Genomic DNA, 19,869 nt, shown 5'->3' on the forward strand with positions numbered 1-19,869 from the left:
ACAACTTGGCCAGGCGTGGTGGCTCACGCCTATAATCCCAGCACTTTGGGAGGCTGAGGCAGGCAGATAACCTGAGATCAAGAGTTTGAGGCCAGCCTGGCCAACATGGTGAAACCCTGTCTCTACTAAAAATACAAAATTTAGCTGGGTGTGGTGGCGCATGCCTGTAATCCCAGCTACTAGGGAGGCTGAGGCAGGAGAATTCCTTGAACCCAGGAGGCAGAGGTTGCAGTGAGCTGAGATCACACCACTGCACTCCAGCCTGGGCAACAGAGCAAGACTTCATATATACACACACACACACACACACACACACACACATATATATATATATATATATATGTGAAGGAAGGAAGGATGGGAGGGAGGGAGGGAGGGAGGAAGGAAGGAAGGAAGGAAGGAAGGAAGGAAGGAAGGAAGGAAGGAAGGAAGGAAGGAAGGAAGGAAGGAATTTAGACAACCTGGCCTCTCGCCTGGATGGAGTAGGAATTGGTGAAAGTGCAGCTGGGCTTCTGACAGGGCGTCTTCCCCGTCTGCACTCTTCACCTGCCCCTTCAGCCTCAAGAGGAACCAGGAACCTGGGTGACGGAGGCATGGGGAGAGGTACCACTGTGGCTGCAGCTGAGGAAGGGGCCCTGGCTTAGAAAGCCGCCTTCAACACATCCTCCAGTCACTTCCAACAGAACCCAGGCTTCCTCCCCCTCCTTTTTGGGGACGCAAGCCCCCCAAATGAATCCCCTCTCCAGTCCAAGACACCTACGACCTTTTGCCACTCGCCTCTGAGTTCACAGGGACCCTTGCATCCTAGCAGACCCCCTCTGAAGATGGTGGGAGGTACAGCAGTGAGGGAAGTAGGATCCTCCCATCTCATGTCTTGTGTTCTTGGCTCCTTACCTCAGGCTGGGGTGGGAGAGCCAGACACATGTGCTTTGCTCAAGGTTCAGAAGCTAAAAGTTCAAAGGAGGTTTCTGCTTGCTGTTTAAAGTCCCCGCCAGCCACCTGTTGCCACACTGACCACAGCTTTCCAGTGCCCCTGATCCCAGTGCGTGGGTCTCCCTCATGGCCTTTGGGGGGTATAGGAAGGGTGCACTCCAACTGTGGATAAGTCACCCTATGTGAGATGCGAGGTCTCTGGTCCCCAGCGCCACCCTTCACCCTTCATCGTGTCCAGTTTTAAGGCCAGATTTCAAACTCTGAAGTCAAGAAAGCTGAGGCTCTGAGTCTCCTGTTTAGAGATGGATTGCCCTGTGGAACCAAGTTGCATATAGAGGCCAGTAGCGTTAATATGGTGTGCTTGTATGCGATTTGTCTAATGTAGGGTATATGTGTGTGCATATGTGTGTGTTCACAGTAACTTTATGTGACCAGAGCCCTAGTTCAGCTTCCAGGAGAGCAGCCAACAATTTGGAGGGAGTGGGGACAGGATGAGTGTCTTGGGGCTCTATCCTGCTCCTTCTATCTCCCTGCACTGCTGGACAGCCCAGTAGAAGCAGCCCCTCGCACTCAGGGATGTTTTGCAATTGTCAGAGAAAAGGAATCATCTGTCCCACATATTGGCCAGCTCTGAGCCAAGCTGATTGGCAGGCCCACCTCTGCATGTCATTCTCCTGGGCTGGGCACTCCAGTCTGGGCATGGGGCCAGCAGCCAGCAGCCTGGCATCAGCATGGTGTGAGAGAGGTGGGGCAGAGGAAATGTGTTGCCCACATGCAATCCTGTTGAATTAACAAGTCCCTTTCAGCAGAGCTAGCAGCTTTGTGTCCTCCATCCTTTGGCCTCTGGACCACAGCTCCAGCCTGTTGGGCCCTGGGCCCTTTACCACCGCCTTGCCATAGCTTATGGCCACCATGGAAAGTCAGGTGTGAGCCCAGGAAGCTGGAGTGTGTCCTAGAGCCAGGGTTGTAAACTGAGCCTGCACATTAAAATCTCCTGGGCGAGGGGCTTTTAAAATATACCAACGCCTGGCCCTACCCTCAACCAATTAAACCAGAACCTCCATGGTAGGAACCTGGTGTGAGCATCATTAACAATTCCCAGGTGATTCTGAAGAGCACCCAGGGCTGAGAAGCACTGGGGCGTCTCATGGTTTCCCTCTGTGCCCTTCCTTAGCATAACCCTGCAGACATCATGACCAGCAACTTGGGTATCAGAGGTCTTTTTCTCTCCCATCTGGACTCCTGAGGACTGGGGGCAGGGGACGCTTAGCTGACTGTTCCATCCTCCTACTCCCTGCTAGCTGCCCAGCTCGATCTCTTTAGTCTCACTGAGACTAAGCCTTAGGCAAAACTTGTAGTTAAAGATGTCCCTAGGAGTTCTATCTTTCCCAGAACATGGAGGAGCAGGAGGAGGGAAGTGGAGGAGGCACAGGGCTGTTTGCTTCTCCTTGCACTCTGAAGTCTCCCACCTGCCGGGATCCTATCTGCCCTTCCAGATCTAACTCCAAATCTAGGACTCTATGAGAGCCAGAGAAGGCTCTGGGGCTACATACTCCCAGCCAGGGGAGCTCAGATCCATTGGTGTGAGTGATCAGGAAGGAACCAAAGCGGGAGAAGAGTAGCTGGCTGATCCTATTGGAAAGAACTGAGAACTGAGAAAAGGCCTTGAAGAAAAGATTTAGAAAAAGTAGGTGATCCTTTGCACCTAGAGTCCAGTGAATGGCAGGGATGCCAGGTGGACAAGACTGTCCCCTGGAATCATTTCAGCTCTGGTGATCCTGAGTCTAGGCAGAGATTCTCACACCTCTGCTTCCTCCACTTCCTTCCTCTAAGAGATAACTCTTAGACGTGACTTCAGGCCAGCCCATGGCCCCTCATTACCTACCAGTGTCCTCTTCTGCCCTATCAAGCCGCTCCTAGCCAGACACAGACACACACACAAACACACACAGTATCCACCTAGAGTCCCATTTCAACACAGTTGCCTTCTAGAGCTTCCCCAAGGATGTTTAAAATTGGGTTTGAATGAGGCCCTTGAAATTCCCAAGGAGAGGGTCTCCAGTGGAAGTTCAAGCCCTATTTAGGGGAGACTGGGGATCAGGGGGATAAGAGCTCCCTAATGTCTTGCTGGGCATCTCCTCTTGGAGGTCCTGTAGACCCCTTCAACTCAAAGTGTCCCAACCTAAGCATTCTCTTCTCCCTCCACAAGCCTGACTTCACCCTTTATACTCCATTTTAGTTGAAGGTGTCCAAACTCCTAACTTAGGAGCCATTCTGGACCAGCACTGGGAGGATGGAAGCCTTCTATATCCACACTGCTCAGTATGATAGCCGCCAGCCACAGGTGCTGCTGAGCACTTGAAATGTGGCTCGTGTGACCAAGGAATCAAGTTTTTTTATTTCAATAAATTAAATGTGGGTATCTAGCCACATGGGGACAGTGGACAGCACAGTCCAGTCTATACCTGTCTTGCCTCCTCCAGGCAGTTGCCGTGTTGCATGGGGTCGATCAGGAAGGGGTTTTCTAGAAGATGCGTATGTTGAATGAGGACAAGGACAGAGCAGAAGAGGAGCAAAGCCTGGACTGGATAGAAGGGCAGAGGATCAGCTGGGGAATGTGAAAGAGACACAGCTGCTATGGAGAGCAGACGGTGGCCAGCCGATGGAGGGACAGTGCTGTCCAGGTGTGGGTGGGGAGGTGCGTATTCGGTGGAGAGACCTTAATGTCCATGCTGATTTGGGAGCTCCCACACAGGATGAGGGACAGTTGGGAGCCGCTGTCGGTTTCCCAGCAGAAGGAGGATGCAATCAGAACATGCCATGCATCCTAAAGACCTCTTCAGCTGTGTGCAGGATGAGGAAATGGGGGCCAGTGGTGGGAGATGGGGACCCTGCCCTATGGGGCTTCAGAGCCAGGCACACCTGGCTTGGCATCCCAGTTCTGCCCTTTGCTATCTGTGGGCTTTACCCAGACTTTCCAGGCTTAGGCATCTGTATTTATAACAGATTTGCTATCTCAGGGATGCAATTAGATCACGCCTATCTCCAGCACACATTGGTACTCACCGTCACTTCTCTCCTCTTCCAACTTTCTGTTCCCTGTCGTTTCTCACCAATGTTACTCAAGTAACTCCCTCATTACCCTTTACCCATATGACAGCCTCCTTTCCCTTCCTAAACTGTGCTTCAACCAATCCAGCCCACCTCAAGGAGGACATTCCTGGGTCCTGGGAGATGGCATCCTCTAGCCTAGCCATTCCCAGAGGTGTAGATAGCCCAGATTGTTCCACCTGGATCCTTTCTTGTGCTGGGAGATGGAAGCTGTTGATGGAACCCTCCAGTTATGAGACTGGGGATCCTAAAGGAGCAGGGGAGTCTTGGCAAGCTGTCTCCACAGCAAAGTGTAGGGCAGAGGCCCAAACGGGCTGCCGCCACTGTCTAGAAGGGAGGCAGGACTGCGGGGATGAGCAGAAAACTCCTCAGGGGTGAAAAGGCCTATGGAAAATGAGGAGACTGGGGAGATGGTGTCCCTCTCCAAAGCCAACCTGAGGGGAGTGAGCCCCAGAGAGAGAATGACAAGGGGCAGGGCTGAGAAGGGGAGGAAACAAGGCTCCGGGCCTGTGACAGGGAGGAGAGGAAGGAGGGAGCCCCAGGACTTCCTGAACACACAGATGGCAGCTCTGGGGTGATCTTGTGTTCAGGAACATTCCTTTCCTGATGCCCCCTGCGCTTACCTAGAGAACACATCTCACCAACATGTGAGGGCCTCCAGTGAGTTAGGGCTCCAGCCCACTCTGAAACCAGCCAGCCTTGCTGCCTTGCTGCAGCCCCCACCAGCCCCAGGCCCCTCTTCCTGCTAATGCTGAGTCCCCTTCTTCCACCGGTGCCTGCCGGGATCTGATCTGCCCTTCCAGATCCAACTTGCCTGTCCCTGCCCACGAACACTTCTCCGCTTGCCCCCTGGAGATGCTCACTCCTTCCTCAGGGGCATTCTGTCCCGATGCCCAGTGTGGTGAGGTTGACAGAGCTGCTCTCAGGTCCACCTTCCTTGCTCATTGCATGGCACATCACCACGCCCCACTTGTTTCTGTGTTCCTTCCAGTCCCCTCTTAGTGCCCTGGTGTCTGGGGCTCAGAGGGTGCTTCCTCCCTGCTTGCTGAATCGTATCACCGGTAGCAGGGGTTTTTGCTGTAAGGTCATGTAAGGGACAGAGGACAGGAACCAGGCTATGCTGAGGTCGGGGAGGGAAACTGGGTGGCTGGGTCTAGTGGACCCGGGCAGGCAGACCTGGGTTCTTATCTTGGCTGAGCCATTTACTAGTTGCAGATCCCAGGTTGCTAAAACTATCTTAGCTTGATGGTATCATCCAGTGTCAGTAATGCTTATCTCTGGTCGTTGTAAGAATTAAACCTGATGCCCTGCCAGTCAGAGGGCAAGGCAGTTAATAAGCACTCAACACATTCATTTCTTGCAGTTCCTCCTAAATCAGAGGCATGTTTCTCTTGCAATAAGACATAGACAGTCCATCCTTTGGGAGCCTTTTGCAAGGATGCTCTTAGAAGCCTCTGCCCGTTTCCCTTTGCCAATACACTCAGGAAAGGAAAGGGAGACTCTCCTTCAGTGCCTTGGTGTGGGCTGAGACACTGAAGCCCCCTGGGAAACACCTACGGATCAGGTCAGTTATAGAGCAAGGGCCAGCCCCACTAGCCGGTCATGCCTCCTCTACCCAGAGCCTGGGTGAGGTCTGTGCCGCCAGCTCTGGGAGAAAACCAACAAGGGACTTGTCTCCTCCAGGGCAGTGTCCTGCCTCTCTTGCCCCTCCCATGCTTTCCCCTGCCCTGGACACAGCACAGATCCTGGCCCCCCACATGACCCTCCCCACAACTTACACACTCCTGGGGGCAACAGGACAAAGTGTTGGGAGTTGGGCCAGATGAGGAAAATCCAGCAGGTGTAGACGGTCCAGCTTTGTCTCTGCACAGTCCATGGCCCCAGGCCCTGCCCTCCCATTCCTGGAATGGCACCACCTCCCCGCTTTCCGGATAGCCATCCTTCACTTCTTTCCTGTGCAGCTCTGACTCCCCCTGGCCCTGGGGTGCCAGAGAGGTGGCCCCCCTCCCTGGCCTCACGCGCAGCTCTGGGTGTCAGAAGCCAGGTGTGAATGTGGGAGAACGCCACATGGAAGTGGAGCGGTCATGCAGCACTTCCTATGAACCTGGGGCTGTCTCTGGCTCTGGTTGGGAGTCAGAGTTCTCTCCACATCCCTCCTTGCCATTCCCTCTCCTGCGCCTCTCTGGGCCTCTGCTCCAATGAGGCCTTATTTGCCAAGTAGCAGAACTGTGATGAGAGAGGAAGCAGGAAGCTGTTCCTACCAGGTACCCCCTTCCCACGTCCCCTCTAACCCCACAAAACCAGGGTAGGTCTCCCCACTCCAAAGATGGTCTGCTCTCCCTCCACCAGCCTCCTGCTTCCCCGTGCACCCCCAGAAACTAGTGTAGCAGAGCCAGGGCCACCTGGTTGGCAGGAGAGGACCCTCCAGCACACAGATGCCCAGACTGGCTTTCTCAGTCCTGAAGCCCCACTAAGAACTGCTCTGTCCCCACCACCTACCCACTTGCTTCCTGGAGCAGCCCAGGTTCTGTTGACATGCACCCCAGGCTGTTACCCTACAGGTCTGGTCCAAAACAGGTATTCTTTCTCTTTTAAAAAAAAAATCTTCTGACCATCCTAGCATCTTTCAGCTGCACTGAGCCTGGTCAGAAGCCTGGGCTGGAATGGACAATATAAGATGTAGACTCAGAAGATCTACCTTGAAAGGGAAACCACCCTTTCCGTATGAGAGGTTTCTGTTCTGTAAGTGGAGATGATAAGAATGCCCCTCACTCCAGGCTGTTAGGAGAAGAACATGCCATCAGGGAGGGCAAAGCCCGCAGACAGGGCCCTGTGCAGATGGAAGCTAAAGTAGCACACTGAGCCCAGGTCCTGGGACCCAAGAGGACAGTGAGCCAGTGGGACACAGAGAGGGTTGGGCCACCAGGTAAAAGGAGCTATGCAGTCCCTGGGGACAGGGATGTTTTGGGAAGGGATTCCAGATAAGAGGGGATGCTGGAAATGCCCCCAAAGCAGGCCAGGCCTCAGTGTTCCTAGTTGCAGGCAACTGGCTGTGCCTATGCTGAGACCACCTGGAAAGCAGGATCTGCAGCTGCTCCTTTCAGGGCCTCCTGCCCCAGCCACGCAGGAAGTAGTGGTCCATGCTGTCAGTCTTCCTGCCCCCACTGGTGCCCTACCTCATTGTTCAAGGCCAAGGCACACCAAGGCTGCTGTGTCACACGTCGTCTAGTAGAAGGGTGCCTTGGAAGTGCACAGCATGTGCCTCTGCTTTGTCTGCCCTCCCTGGGCTCTGCCTTGGGGGAAACGGAGTCTTACATTGTTGTGATCCCACTAGACTGAACTCACGAAGGCAGGGCCGGTGACCATTCTTGACTGTTTTAATCCCAGCACCTCACCCAGGGCCTGAAGCACAAGAATTGCTCAATAAGTATTCCCTGAGGAAGACAGCAGATAGGTGGATGAAGCAATGCAATTTCTTAGCCTGCTGAACAACTCATCTTCTAATTCCCAGGACCCTTCCCCAGCCCAGGGCCATCTGAGAGTCCTTCAGGAGGAAGAATGAGGGCCTGAAGCCTTGAAGACTTGCAGTCACCTCTGGGTCTGCTCCTTTGTGACTGTGTGATTTCGGTTCCCAACTAAGATGACATGTGCAAAGTGCCCCACTGTGCCTGGCCCTTAGGTGATGATCCTGGGCTGTGCTCTAGGAAAGGGCAGGGCAGGGGGCAAGGGTGCAGACTCTATCTGCTGTAAAGGCAAATGAATGATCCTTTGATTAAAAGGCACTCTACAGAGCGGCACAGGCACAGACAGAAACCTAGGGAAAGGCAAAGAGGAGTGAAAACTGGAGGCTTCCTTTCCACCCTGTCGTCAAGAGCAAGAGACCATCGTCAGGACCTCTCTGGAGAGAGTCAGAGCCTGGGCCACCCCCTTCCACCTTGTGTTCCCGTGTCGTGTCGGGTCCTACTCCTCCCATTTCTTTGCCCCTGAAGTGCTGAGAGGGGAGAGAGGGTGGAGCCCAGCCCTCCCCCTGCCCACTCTAGCTGTCAATCTGCTGTCTGGCAGAAAGACATGAAGCCTCGTGACAACTGTGGGCAACTTTCCTCTGCCCCGCCTCCCGCCCCTGCCCTGCCCTCTTCCCCTCTGCTCCCTGTCAATGCTCTTCTCACCCTGCTCTGGGTCTCCCTTCCCTCCCTCCCTTTCTCCCTCCCTCCCTTCCTTCTTTCTTCTGCTTCTCTTTGTCATCTCTTCCAATCCTCACATCTGATAAGCTTGTATACCCTCATAAGATTCCTAATCGTGGGATGTACTTTTAAGCATCCATCTGGGTCAAGATCTTTCATAGAGTTTGAGCATGGTATGTGTGCAATGGGGATGGGTTGGGTCCCTGGGGCTTCTAGCCCCCTTGGGGACCTGATGCTTTCCCCAGGAGATGGTCACTGAGTCATTGGTCTCCCTGAGTTAGACTAGGGACCTGTTTTGCTCACCTTCCAGAATCAGGGTGCTCCTGGGGACAGGAGCCTCACCCAGGGCTTAGCACTACCTTTAGGTTCAGGGAGAAGATCAAAGTCCATAATTAACTGTTCAGGGCAAGTTAAGTGCTCCAAACTTTGGTGCTAAAAATATTGTATTTAGCATGCAAATTACGCCCTGACAGCTCCCCAGAGCCTGAGCCCGTGGGTGCCGGCACCTTGTTTGTCATCACTGCAGTTATTCTCAAGGTGGTAAGAATATTCCTCCCTCACTGGGTTGATTTACACTTCATTTGTAGAAAGTCAAGTTTCTGTTGTCAGGGCAGTACCAAGTTGTGGCCCCAGAAGACTTGGAGCTAGGGACCCGCCTGGAGGCTGAGAGGAGGGAGAACTGTCCAGGCCGCAGTGGTCAGGGCCTTCCCTGCTTCTCCCAGCCTGCCCTAGAGGAAGGGGATCCTGACACGGGACAGAAGACAGGGCAAGGGACACAGGCAGACACAGGCAATGCCAGTACATCCAAGGCCACTTTTCCACAGAGCCTTCTCTTCCCTGGTGGGTGACAGGGCAAAGAATGGGTCCTTCAGAGGAAGCAGGAGCTGCAACAGGGGAGGTGGAGCAGTGGGGGCGACCTGGCTTCCCTTGAGTTAGACCCTGCAGACACAGGGGTCTCGCTACACTTGAATGCCAAGCATGGAAGTGGCGTTGCTCCCTTCTACCCAGGGGTCCTGGAAGGTGACTCGTCAAAGTTTTATTAGTTTGGTGCATGGATAGTGATGTTACAGAGTCTGGGGCCCAGGGGCTCTCCCAAGCTGCAGCTTCCCCTCCTTCCTCAGGGCAGGACCAGGCCAGGCCAAATGGTTTTCAGCAGCCTCTTAGCCATGGGCTCCTCTAAGGCAGAGGCAGTGGAAGGGAAGGGAAACAGGAGAGAGAAAAGGCCAGAAGGAATAGAAAAGGAAAGTGGTTTTGCGTCCGAGTGTGGCAGAGGCAGCCCCTCAAAGAACCTCTGACGTCCCCTAGCCCAGGCCCAGATAGAGTTCCAGGGCCTGACCTCCCCGCCAGGCCCCAGGCTGGCCAGTAAGTGCTGTGAGAAGGGATGCATTGCAGGGCCGTCAGAAGGCAGCAGGGCGGGCTAGGGCAAGGAGTTCCTCTCCCCATAGACCCTCCTGGGCCCTTCAAGATGAGGATTCCTCTTCTCAGAGCATGTGGAAACCACTTGGGGAGCTGTAACGGGATGAGGCGGGTCCGGACTCGCCAGGAAAAGTAGAGGTCCACATTGGGGTGTGGGAGGGAGCTAAGGTTTTTGGCTTGGCAATCTCTGGGGTCCATCCTGCTGTCTGGTATTTACATGGGTCTCCCAGGACTGAAGTTGCCTGGCTCCTCGGCGAGAGAGCTTGCTTCCCTCCTGTGGGCCTTGCAGGGTGTGAACTGTTCATCTCCCCCTACCGCCTGCTCCATGCCAAGCCCCACAAACAGAGAAAACTGAGCCTCTGGGCCCTGAATCTGGCTCCAGCAACCCCAGAGCCCCAGAGGAAGGTCAAGGAAGGCGGCTGCATCTTTGGTGCCAAGGATAGGGGACCTGGAGGTGGGAAGGGGGACTCTATGAGCTGCCCCTGAGCTGGGAGGCCCAGCCCCAGGGCTGGTACCATGCCCAGCTCACTAGCACTGCCCTGGCAGAGTGAGGGTGTGCGGGCAGTGAGGGGCACGGAGCCAAGAGAACACTGCAGGGCCTGCCGGGGTGAAGAGGAGACTGGTCCACCCGGGCCTTCCTGCCCACGGTTCGCAGGGGTGAGGCCGGCCGGCCTGGGCAGGGAGGTGGGAAGCAGGCTGCTGTGCGGGCGGGCAGCAGAGTCAGCAGTGGAGGATCTTCAGGAAGGCCTTGCGGAACTCAATGTTGAAGGTGGTGTAGATGATGGGGTTCACGGCGCTGTTGACATAGCCCAGCCACGTGAAGGCGCTGTACAGGACAGGCGGGATGTTGCAGTCACAGTGTATGTTCAGGATGTGTGTGATGAAGAAGGGCAGCCAGCAGATGATGAACACGCCTGGGGGAGAGGGCATGGTCAGGCTGGTCCCCAGGGCCAGGGAGGCACGGCTGGGAACAGCCGCACCCAGTGTGCGCGGGCACATATGCCAAGACGGCGGGCTGTAGCCACAGCAGCACTGTAGGAGGAGTCCCGGTCTTGGATCCTAGACCTGCCTCTGACACCCATTTGCAGTGAAGGATCCCTTCAGCTCCTTCAGCCTCACTTTCCTCATTTGTCCCTTTCCCACCTCTTAGGAAAGGGTACATGGTTTAACAATAAATCCAAAAGGTTACCATTCTGACCCAGGTTAGCCAGTAGAAATGGAAATATCTGCTCTACTTCCAGGTCATCTTTGAGGGCTATAGACCAATGTCACTTACTTCTTATAGCATCCTCATGAGGTACGTAAGAAAAACGCTCCCAACAACTCTGCAATATACCCAAGGTCGCTCACTCTTGAGCAGCGAAGCTGAGAGCTGAACTCCGGTCTATCCAGGTCCCCAAGTGATCTTGCTCCAGCCTTCTCCCAATTTCCCTAGTCTTGGTGGGTACACACTTGCTCATCCCTGCCTCGAACCACGCCCTCTCACCCAGGGCGGCCGCCTACCTGCTCTGCTCACCTAATTCAGGTGCACTTTTTCCAGGACCTCCTGCGCAGGTGTGACATTCAGCCTGGAAGCAGTGTGTACATGGAATGCCCTACAGGCACAGGAGGCATCCCTGGAGACTGAACGGTGTCTGGGAAGAGTAGGGCCACAGGGCCGAGCCCCTGTGGACTGCAGCAGAGGGTCTGGCTCCAATCCCAGCCTACCACATCCCAGTCCCATGATCATGAGTGGTCCCACGGAAACAAGTGCCATCATTCATAAAAGAAGGGAGGTAACAGCTGCCCCACTCATGCCCCAAGATCATCAGGCAGTCAAAGGGGATTCAGGTGCTTCCTGGAAGACAGAGTCACAGGGGTCCCTCCTTTTCCCAGCCACCCATATCAGTCCACCTTTTGGGTTTTGACCTTTACCACGTGGTTTTCTAGACTTCTATTGAAAAATCCTGCTTTGTGGACAGGGCTGCTTTTCATTTAGATTGGGGGCCACTCCCCAACATCCCTTTTATTTTTCACAGCTCTGGTCCCATGGAATCTTGCTTGAGGGAAGTGAACTAATTTCCCAATTCCTCAACAAGAGCAATAGTAATAAAAACCATAATAATGACACTTACATATGGATAGTGGTTTGTAGCTTAGAAAATGCTTTCACCAACGGATTGTTACGACAACCCTGAGAAGTAACCTACTCTACAGATGGGGAGTCTAGAGAGAGAAAGTGACTTTCCTGGGCACACAGACACACGAAGTTCTGGTGCCAGCATAATAGACTGATCAAATTCCCAGACTCTGGAGTCAGACTGTCTGAGTTCAAACCACCGGTCCTCTTGGTCAGGTTTTATAACCATTCTAAACCTCTGTTTGCCCATCTGTAAAGTGAGCACAAGTACAGAAATTACCTAATAGGGCTGTCTGTATGTCAATGGGCTTGGCCTGTGCCTGAGGAAACGCTAGCCCCATGATCCTGCAGCCATGGTTAGGAAGGACGTGGCAGGGAATGGGACCTTTCGCAGACGGGGCTGTGGCCAGCAGCCAGGGCCGACTCACCGAGAACAATGGCGAGCATCTGAGTGGCTTTCTTCTCCTTCTGCTGGGAGAGCTTCCTACGGCTCATGGTCTTGAGGGAGGTCCGGGTTTTGCCATTGGGCATGGTCTGGATCTCAAAGATCTTGGCAATCTTGGGGTGGTTTTTGGCATGCCCATTCTTCTCTGGTTTGGCAGGGCTGTCAGGAGTGCTGTGGAGACCGTGGTGGGACGGGTCGGGGAGAGTCAGCTGGTGGTGGCTGGGCGGGATGGGGCTGTACCGGGTCCTCTCGGGTGGGCTGGTGCTGGAGAGCATCTCCATCTCCAGCTCCTGGGCTCGCCGGGCAGCCTCCTGCACCAGAGGCAGAGGGCTCTGGGTAAAGCCGGACCAGTTTCCAGGCATCAGCCTCCCATCTCACTGGCCCCTCCCTTTCCCCCTCTGAAGACTCCTGCAGACACCACAGGGTCACCCTGCCAGGGAAGCAAGGATGTCACTGAGGCATGGGACCCAGGACCCACGGCAGCCCTGGCAGGATTGACCCTGTCCTTTTTCCCATGGCAATCCTCATGCAGCCTTAATACCCAACCTCTGTTCTGCCGGGGCTGAGTACCAGGGACTTATCTCTTATGGCCTGAGCAACACTTACTGTTAGCAAAGTGCCAGGTGCTGCACTGGCTGCTGGGATCAAGAGCTGATGATGTGTGACCCTGCCTCCAGAAACTCATGTTCCAACTGCAAAGAGGGCAGCCACCCCTGTTCTCCCTGTCAAACAAGGGGCCCAGTGCTCCCACTTCATGGGTATCTGCACCTGCATACACACATGGGCTCCATATTCTTCTGGATAGACTGATCCAGGTGCCAAAGGGCTGACCCCCGGGGCCTCACATCTTCCCTGCCGGGGTGACCTAGAGGGCCCTGGCATGGATCCACTCATGACCTCCTGGGTTCTTCTGTAGGTTCTCCTGTTTGAGGCCTTGGAGGTGTTAGTCTGAACTTCTGAAGTGCAGCTTCACTATGTGCCCAGGTGGCATAACTGGGCTGCTGCCTTGGTCCTGACTCTGAGGCTCTGTTTTGGCATCTGCCTCATAAACAGCTTCTTAGAGTCCTGTCCTTGCAGTGCAGGTGAAGGCAGGACACCTGACCTGGATTTTGTATGCAGCCCTCTGTGGGTTCTCTGGCCCTGTTCTCCATCCCTCTGGAGGATGGAATGCCTGCTGCCTGCATCCTGGTACAGCTACCACCTGGCAGAGGCGGGGGTCTGCTGTGCTTCTGCACCTGAGGGCTCTATGTACACAGACTGCTGCACCACCAGTCCCTGCAGTTGCTCTATTTCGTCCTCCCCCAGAACCTGCCCATCCATAAGGCAGCTCATGTCAGTGGAAAGAACACAGGTGTGGATTTCAGAGTCACACAGGTCTGGGCTTAGTGTCGCCAACTCTTGAGATGGGTGAGTTGCCTAATCTCTCTGAGCCTGTTTCCTCTTCTGTCAACTGAAGATTGGTTCGATCAAAGAGACTTACCTCCCGGGGTCGAGGTGAGGATTTGATGAGATAATAGGGATATGGTAGATGTTTGAGAAATGCGAATAGCCATTATTATCATTTTTATTATGTTGGTATGGCCAACCGTTTTCTTGTACACATCCATGCCTTGCAGAACCAAGGTGTCTCACTCCATGCCTGCTTGGAGGTGTGCACAGTGAGTCTGCCTTCAGCTGAAGCAAGGTGGGGGTTTCTGGGGGTGCTTCTCCCATTGGCCAGCTTCTGAGGTCTCAGAACCATGGCCAGTGGGCTTCCTTAGGGACAGAAAGACCTGGCTCTGGGTCCCTGGCCTGAGCACTTACCACTCTCCGCCTGTTCACTGGGAAACTCCCATTAGACTTCATGATAACGGTGCAGAGTTTCATGTCCTCGGGGTGAGTACAGTTGCCCTGTGGAGTGAGCCAGCACATGGGTCACACAAGGTGGTGGGGATGGCAGGGGAGAGAAACCCAAAGTGCAGCAGTCCATGGAACTCAGACTGGGCAGAAGGGCTCAGAGATCAGTAGGGTGGGGGCCAGTGGAGGCAGCTGGGGCAAGGGAGAAGGCTGGAATGAGACAAACAGTGGTAGGTAGGACGAGGGACACAAGGACCTTGTTTTTTACGGAGCACCTGCTAAGGGCCTGGCACTGTGCTAGGCACACTCACATCCCTTCTCACATGGAATCCTCAAGACCACCCTGTGGGGCTGGTATTTTGATTCCCATTTAACAGATGAGGAAACAGGCTCAGAGAAGTTAAGCAACTTGCCTAAGGTCACTCAGCAAAAAAAGTGGCAGTGACAGGATCTGAACCCGATGTGTCTAACCCAAGAGCTCTTGTTCCTTCTGTGCCCACACAGTCTTCCTTGTGAAGGACTGAGTGAAGGGGAGAATTCACAAGACATCAGGGGGAAAATGAAAGAGCAGCAGAGGAGAGGCATAGTGGAGAGAAAGTCAGGAAAAGGGATGTGTGTTTGGAGGGGAGGACAGAGAGTACAGAAGGTAAAGGAAAGAGGATGGAGGAGTCAGAGGGAGCTAAAATGAGACAGAGAAACCAGAAAAGAGGAAGAGAGGAGCCCACGGGGGTACCAAGCAAGAGTTGCCACCTTCAGTCACAAAGATCTCCAACCAAAGACTTCTCCCTGTTGTTGAGTGTCATGGACCCTGCCTCCCTCTCCTGGAGACTCAGATTGCTCCACTGAGGTCCATGCCTTCAAAATCTGCCCTTCCCCAGCTCCTGGGAGTTCCTTTAGCCTAGACCTAACCCCTTGCTGAGGTGTCCCAAGCCCCCACCTGATCATAGGATGAACCCTCTTGGTAATGGTTAGGTGGGGACACTTGGAGTTGGTGGGGGGGTGTCTTGAGACCTTTAGTGGAGCCCTCAGGTGGGACCTGAAAGCTCGGCTGCTGCGCTTCGTGTTGACTCGCTTGCGGCGTCTGCGGAGGACAATGTAGATCTTGATGTAGACCAGCAGGGTGACGATGAAGGGCACGTAGAAGGAGACGATGGAGGAGTAGACCACGAAGGCCGGGTTGGCAATGATGCACTCGTTCTGGTCTGGGGGAGGGAGAGCCCAGGCGGGCAGGGAGTCAGCGGGCCCACTGGGTCATAATTCCACAAGAGCCCATTCATGTCCTTCCAGAAATGAGGAGCGATTTTACAGAGAATATGAATGCGACTAGATGTTTAAGGTTGCCTGGTCATCTTAGATACATATAAATGCACAGCAGAAACCAGAGTATTAAAAACATGTTGTGAGCAAAAACCTAAGCTATGATGATGGACTGCTCCCAAGTCTTTCCATTACTATTCCCTCATTACTTGGTCATTAGTTTTGCCATGTCTGGGCATAAAAAGTGAAGCTGGAGTATCCAGAAGGAATGACACAAAAAAACTTTTAAAAGAGTAAACCATCATCTTAGTCTGACCTGTGTCTTGGGAGAGGTCGGCCACCTTTTAATGTTTGCAGCAAGATAACTTGGCTCTGTTTGTTGAACTCACTTGTGTTCCTATGTGTTTCATATGTTTGTGTGCACTCCAGGTCTACCACATGCCTGTCCTCTATCTCAGAGCCTTCCTGCATTAATCCAAGTATATTTAGCGCTATTCCCACTTAGAATTCCTGTGATGCTTATAATAGATACTGAACCACACATTTTCAAGGCTTCACTGTATCCTATGTTGTTACGATCTCCAGAGGTGCACACCTGCCATCGCTCTTGCCTCCCTGATGAGAGGAAGTTCCACGCTGTCGGGGGCTTTTTGTTCTCTCTGTCTGAGACACTCCTAACTCTGCCTCCCACAGAAATGGGCACGCGGTCAGCTCACCTCCTATTTGCTTCTAGCTTTCCTGCTCCAGGTGACTCAGGCCTGGCCTGGGTTTAGCGGGCCCTGAGGGCTGCAACTTCATTACAAAAATACCATTGTCAGGGGCAGATGGAAGCCCAGCAAGCCTCCCCCATCCCGTGTGCGTGTGCACATACACACACATGCAGTTTGTGAAGCATGTCTTGCCTCTTCAACTTAATAACCAAAGTTGAAAATTCCCAGTCATCCCCCTGAACCATTATCCCCACTCCTCATTGAACTCCACTGTGTCCTGGACCACAGTTTCCTCTCTGCCAACCTAGGACGATTCTTGAATTGGGCTTGGCCCAGGACACGTAGCCTGGACTCAGTCCAGGGTGGCGATTGGCCCCCATTGGGCCTCCACCCATATCTGTGCCAGGGACTCTGCTCCCTCAGGGCCCTTTGAGGGAGCAGGGGCCCAGGGCCAGCCGAGCCCCAGGCAAACAAAAGCAGAACGTACCTGCGTTGTTGAGTCCGAAGAGGAGTGGGCAGGAGATGGTGAAGGACAGGACCCAGACGATAGCGATCATGACGGTGACCCGGCGCTTGGAGCTGTAGCGCGTATTGTACAGCATGGGCATGGCCACAGCTGTGTACCTGCAAGCGTGGGGGACCCTGAATCTGAGGTGCAGGCCCAGGGACCCCTCACTCCACAACATGCACACACCAGAGGCACCCTCACTCCTTGGGGCTAAAAAGTTGACACACCTCTATGAAGCTTGCCTGAGATGCTAACTCAACCCTCCCTCCTGTCCCCAAACAAAGATGGCGAGGACAGTTGGCAAAGCCCAAACACTTAATTACTGGTGAGCTATTGTTTACTCTTGGCTCATATCTGTTATTCTAAATAGCCCCACTCGGATTTCAGGCTTTTCAAAGAACCATGGTGAGGATCTTTGCACCTTTGAAACTGTACCCACTGCACTTGTGCTGAGCCCATGAAAGGTGGAAATGTTTGTTGATAAATTGTTAGCCAGGCCCCTCAGAGCAAGATTTAAGCCTTAGTAGGAATTAACAATGTCATTTGTTTACAATCCTTCATCACATTTGTTTACCCAGCACTTCTCATTCATTAACTTATTTCATCTTCCAAGAATGCTGTGAGGGAGGTAGGGTCATATCTGTGCAAATTAGTGGAAGCCTCCAAGGATGCAGCTTAGCAAGGTGTGCATGGCCTGGGACCCTTGGCCATGTGCCAAGGACATAAAATGCATAACCAGATACTGTAGCTCTGGGCCGCAGGTGTCATCAGTGTAGGTTTCTAGAAAATGAAACTGAGAGCTCCGAAAATGTCCATGATCTGCCCAAGGTCACATGAGTGAGATGTGATAGAGCTAGGGCTTCCATCAGAATCACAGTCTTTCCTTTTTATACCAGTCGCTGTCTGAATATGCTTGGCAGCACCACTGCCCATAGATGGCTTCTCTTTAGGGAGTGTGTGCTCCCCTAGCCAAACATACACACATGCACGCCCATACACACAAACACATGGACCCACATGCACACAGCCAGCTGCACAGCACCACAGACACCAGACACAGTCTGGCTTTGAGAAAAGCTGGGGCAGAGGGAATGGTGAGTGGCCAGAGCAACCTCTTCCACCCTGGCTGGGCTCACCTGTCGATGCTGATGGCACACAAGTTCAGAATGCTCGCCGTGCACATCATGACGTCCAGAGTGACGAAGATGTCACAGTGAATCTTGCTGAATTTCCACTCACCTACCACCTGGGGATAAAGCAACATAATGGATGAACAGCAGGAGCGGGAGATTAGCTTAGGTCCTGTAGCCTGGTACTCCTGAAGCCGATGAGGCCACAGACTCAGGAGACAGCTGCGAGTCTTGTGGGCATCCAGCTGGGGTATGGGGCATGATGCCCATGGGTGTCTGAGGCCCTTGCCCCTGGCTCGTCTTTTCCCAGATACGTAAGACCACTTAATGCCAATTACTGTGCTAGAAGAAAGACAGCCAGCTTATACAGAGGGCCTCAACTTTCAACCTTAATCTCTGCAACCTTTGTTAACCCTGTGTGTTTTCTTAGATTCTGTATTTGTGTATTTGGCATCCGTTTATCACAGAGACACCTATGTTGACTATATTTTTCTATTTTCTCCATTCATGATATGCTGGCACTTCGGAGCCTTGCAGACCCACAGAGAGACTTCCTGTCCCAGAGCTAGTTAATTCCTGAAGACAGAAAGTGACTGATTTGGAAGGATGCCTCTCAAATGCAAGCCAGCCACCCTGTTTCTCCAACTCACACACACATCAAGCCAATATTTCCTCTGTCCCAAATTATCTCAGGTACCAGAGAGACAACTAGAGATCACCCCTGTAGCCCAAAGCCTGCCAGGATGATTGAGACTAGCCAACCAACCCTAGGTTGCTTTTTTCTTTTTTTTTTTTTGAGATGGAGTCTTGCTCTGTCGCCTAGGCTGGAGTGTAGTGGCGCGATCTCCGCTCACTGCCATCTCCGCCTCCCAGGTTCACGCCATCCTCCTGCCTCAGCCTCCTGAGTAGCTGGGACTACAGACACCTGCCACCACGCCTGGCTAATTTTGTGTATTTTTAGTAGAGACGGGGTTTCACTGTGTTAGCCAGGTTGGTCTCGATCTCCTGACCTCATGATTGGCCCACCTCGGCCTCCCAAAGTGCTAGGATTACAGGCGAGAGCCACCGTGCCCAGCCCCCTAGGCTGTTTAATCTGCCCTGCCTTGAGTTTCCTGTGGGATCCCCAACAGGGCTGTGGCCTGGGCTTTCCCTCGCCCCTGATTCTGCCTCTTTACCTAAGCCTGCTGCTTCCCCCTGCACCCCACATGGCAGGCCGAGCATCTGGTTTCTAGGGATATTGTGCATCACGTTAAACTCTTCCCAATGGCACTGGCTTCCCTGTGCTGTCACTCAGCCATACCTCTGTAAATTAGATTCCAGGTAAAATTTTAGAATGCCCATGAGGAAACTGAGAACCAGTGAGGAAACTGAGCCTCCGAAAAGTGCAGTGATTTCCCCAAGGCCTGTGGGCCCAGTTCCTGGTCCTGCTCTGGCCCAGGCTCTGGCTGCGCCAGGCAAGCCCTTCAGTGGTAGGCGCAGTACATGGCAGAGTCGGGGCCCCAAAATTATCTGTTAAGAATAATGGTGAAGATGAAGACTCTCCATGAAACAGAGAAGAAATTTCTGTTCCTTCTTATACCCAGAGAATGAAAGAAGGCAGATCTGGGCTAGTGCTCGAGGAACGCCCGAGTGGGCTGGGGTGGGCAGAGGGGTTGCTGTGATGAGCTGTGTCCTTGGTAGGATGGGAAATGGAGAGTCTAGCTCCTGGCAGCAGCACGTTTCTCATACACACATGCACACAGGCGCACACACACACATGCACACACACCGCCCCCCCACCTCATACCACCCATTCACACACAGGCACACATGGCAGACTGTCGCTAGCACTCGGGAAGCTTGGAGCAGCCCCCGTTCCCTGAGGATGGAGTCAGGACAGGGAGATGCACCTTTGGCTTCTATCAATAGGAGCAGAGGGGAGCGGGAAAGCCCCCTCCCGCAGCCTGGAGTAGGGCAGACTGCGTGTCACTGCGCAGCTCGGCAGCAGGGCTAATTATAACCTTGCTCATTCTGATCACTGCCCTCTCTTCTGCTCCTAGTCATCCAACCAAACGCTGGCATTTAAGCTCAATGATGGGCAATGCAGCTGCTGTCATCTTGTGTGGCAGAAACATCAGCTTGCCCCAGAACACAGCCAGCCTCTCATGCGGCACTGTCTTTCCAGGGGCTCACATGGGGGCCCCGTACTAGGGCCTCTCCTGGCTCCCTGTGCTGCTGCGCTGA

The 19,869-nt window shown here is 53.6% G+C and overlaps 1 protein-coding gene across 2 annotated transcripts in view; it reads right to left on the reverse strand.

Annotated features, from left to right (window-relative positions):
- Positions 1-9,226: 9,226 nt before the first annotated feature.
- Positions 9,227-19,869, reverse strand: part of DRD2 (dopamine receptor D2) — a 66,584-nt gene continuing 55,941 nt past the window's right edge. The window contains exons 3-8 of one of the 2 annotated variants that reach the window (XM_025357010.1): positions 17,653-17,762; positions 16,496-16,632; positions 15,053-15,243; positions 14,009-14,095; positions 12,189-12,516; positions 9,227-10,555 (exon numbers count right to left, since the gene is read on the reverse strand). In XM_025357010.1, the coding sequence (XP_025212795.1) occupies positions 10,362-10,555; positions 12,189-12,516; positions 14,009-14,095; positions 15,053-15,243; positions 16,496-16,632; positions 17,653-17,762 (1,047 nt within the window). In that variant the 3' untranslated portion in view covers positions 9,227-10,361. The remainder of the gene's footprint in view (positions 10,556-12,188; positions 12,517-14,008; positions 14,096-15,052; positions 15,244-16,495; positions 16,633-17,652; positions 17,763-19,869) is intronic. The other variant, XM_025357011.1, reaches the window with a different exon arrangement.

This window comes from Theropithecus gelada, chromosome 14 (assembly GCF_003255815.1).
Source record: "Theropithecus gelada isolate Dixy chromosome 14, Tgel_1.0, whole genome shotgun sequence".
NCBI lineage: Eukaryota > Metazoa > Chordata > Mammalia > Primates > Cercopithecidae > Theropithecus > Theropithecus gelada.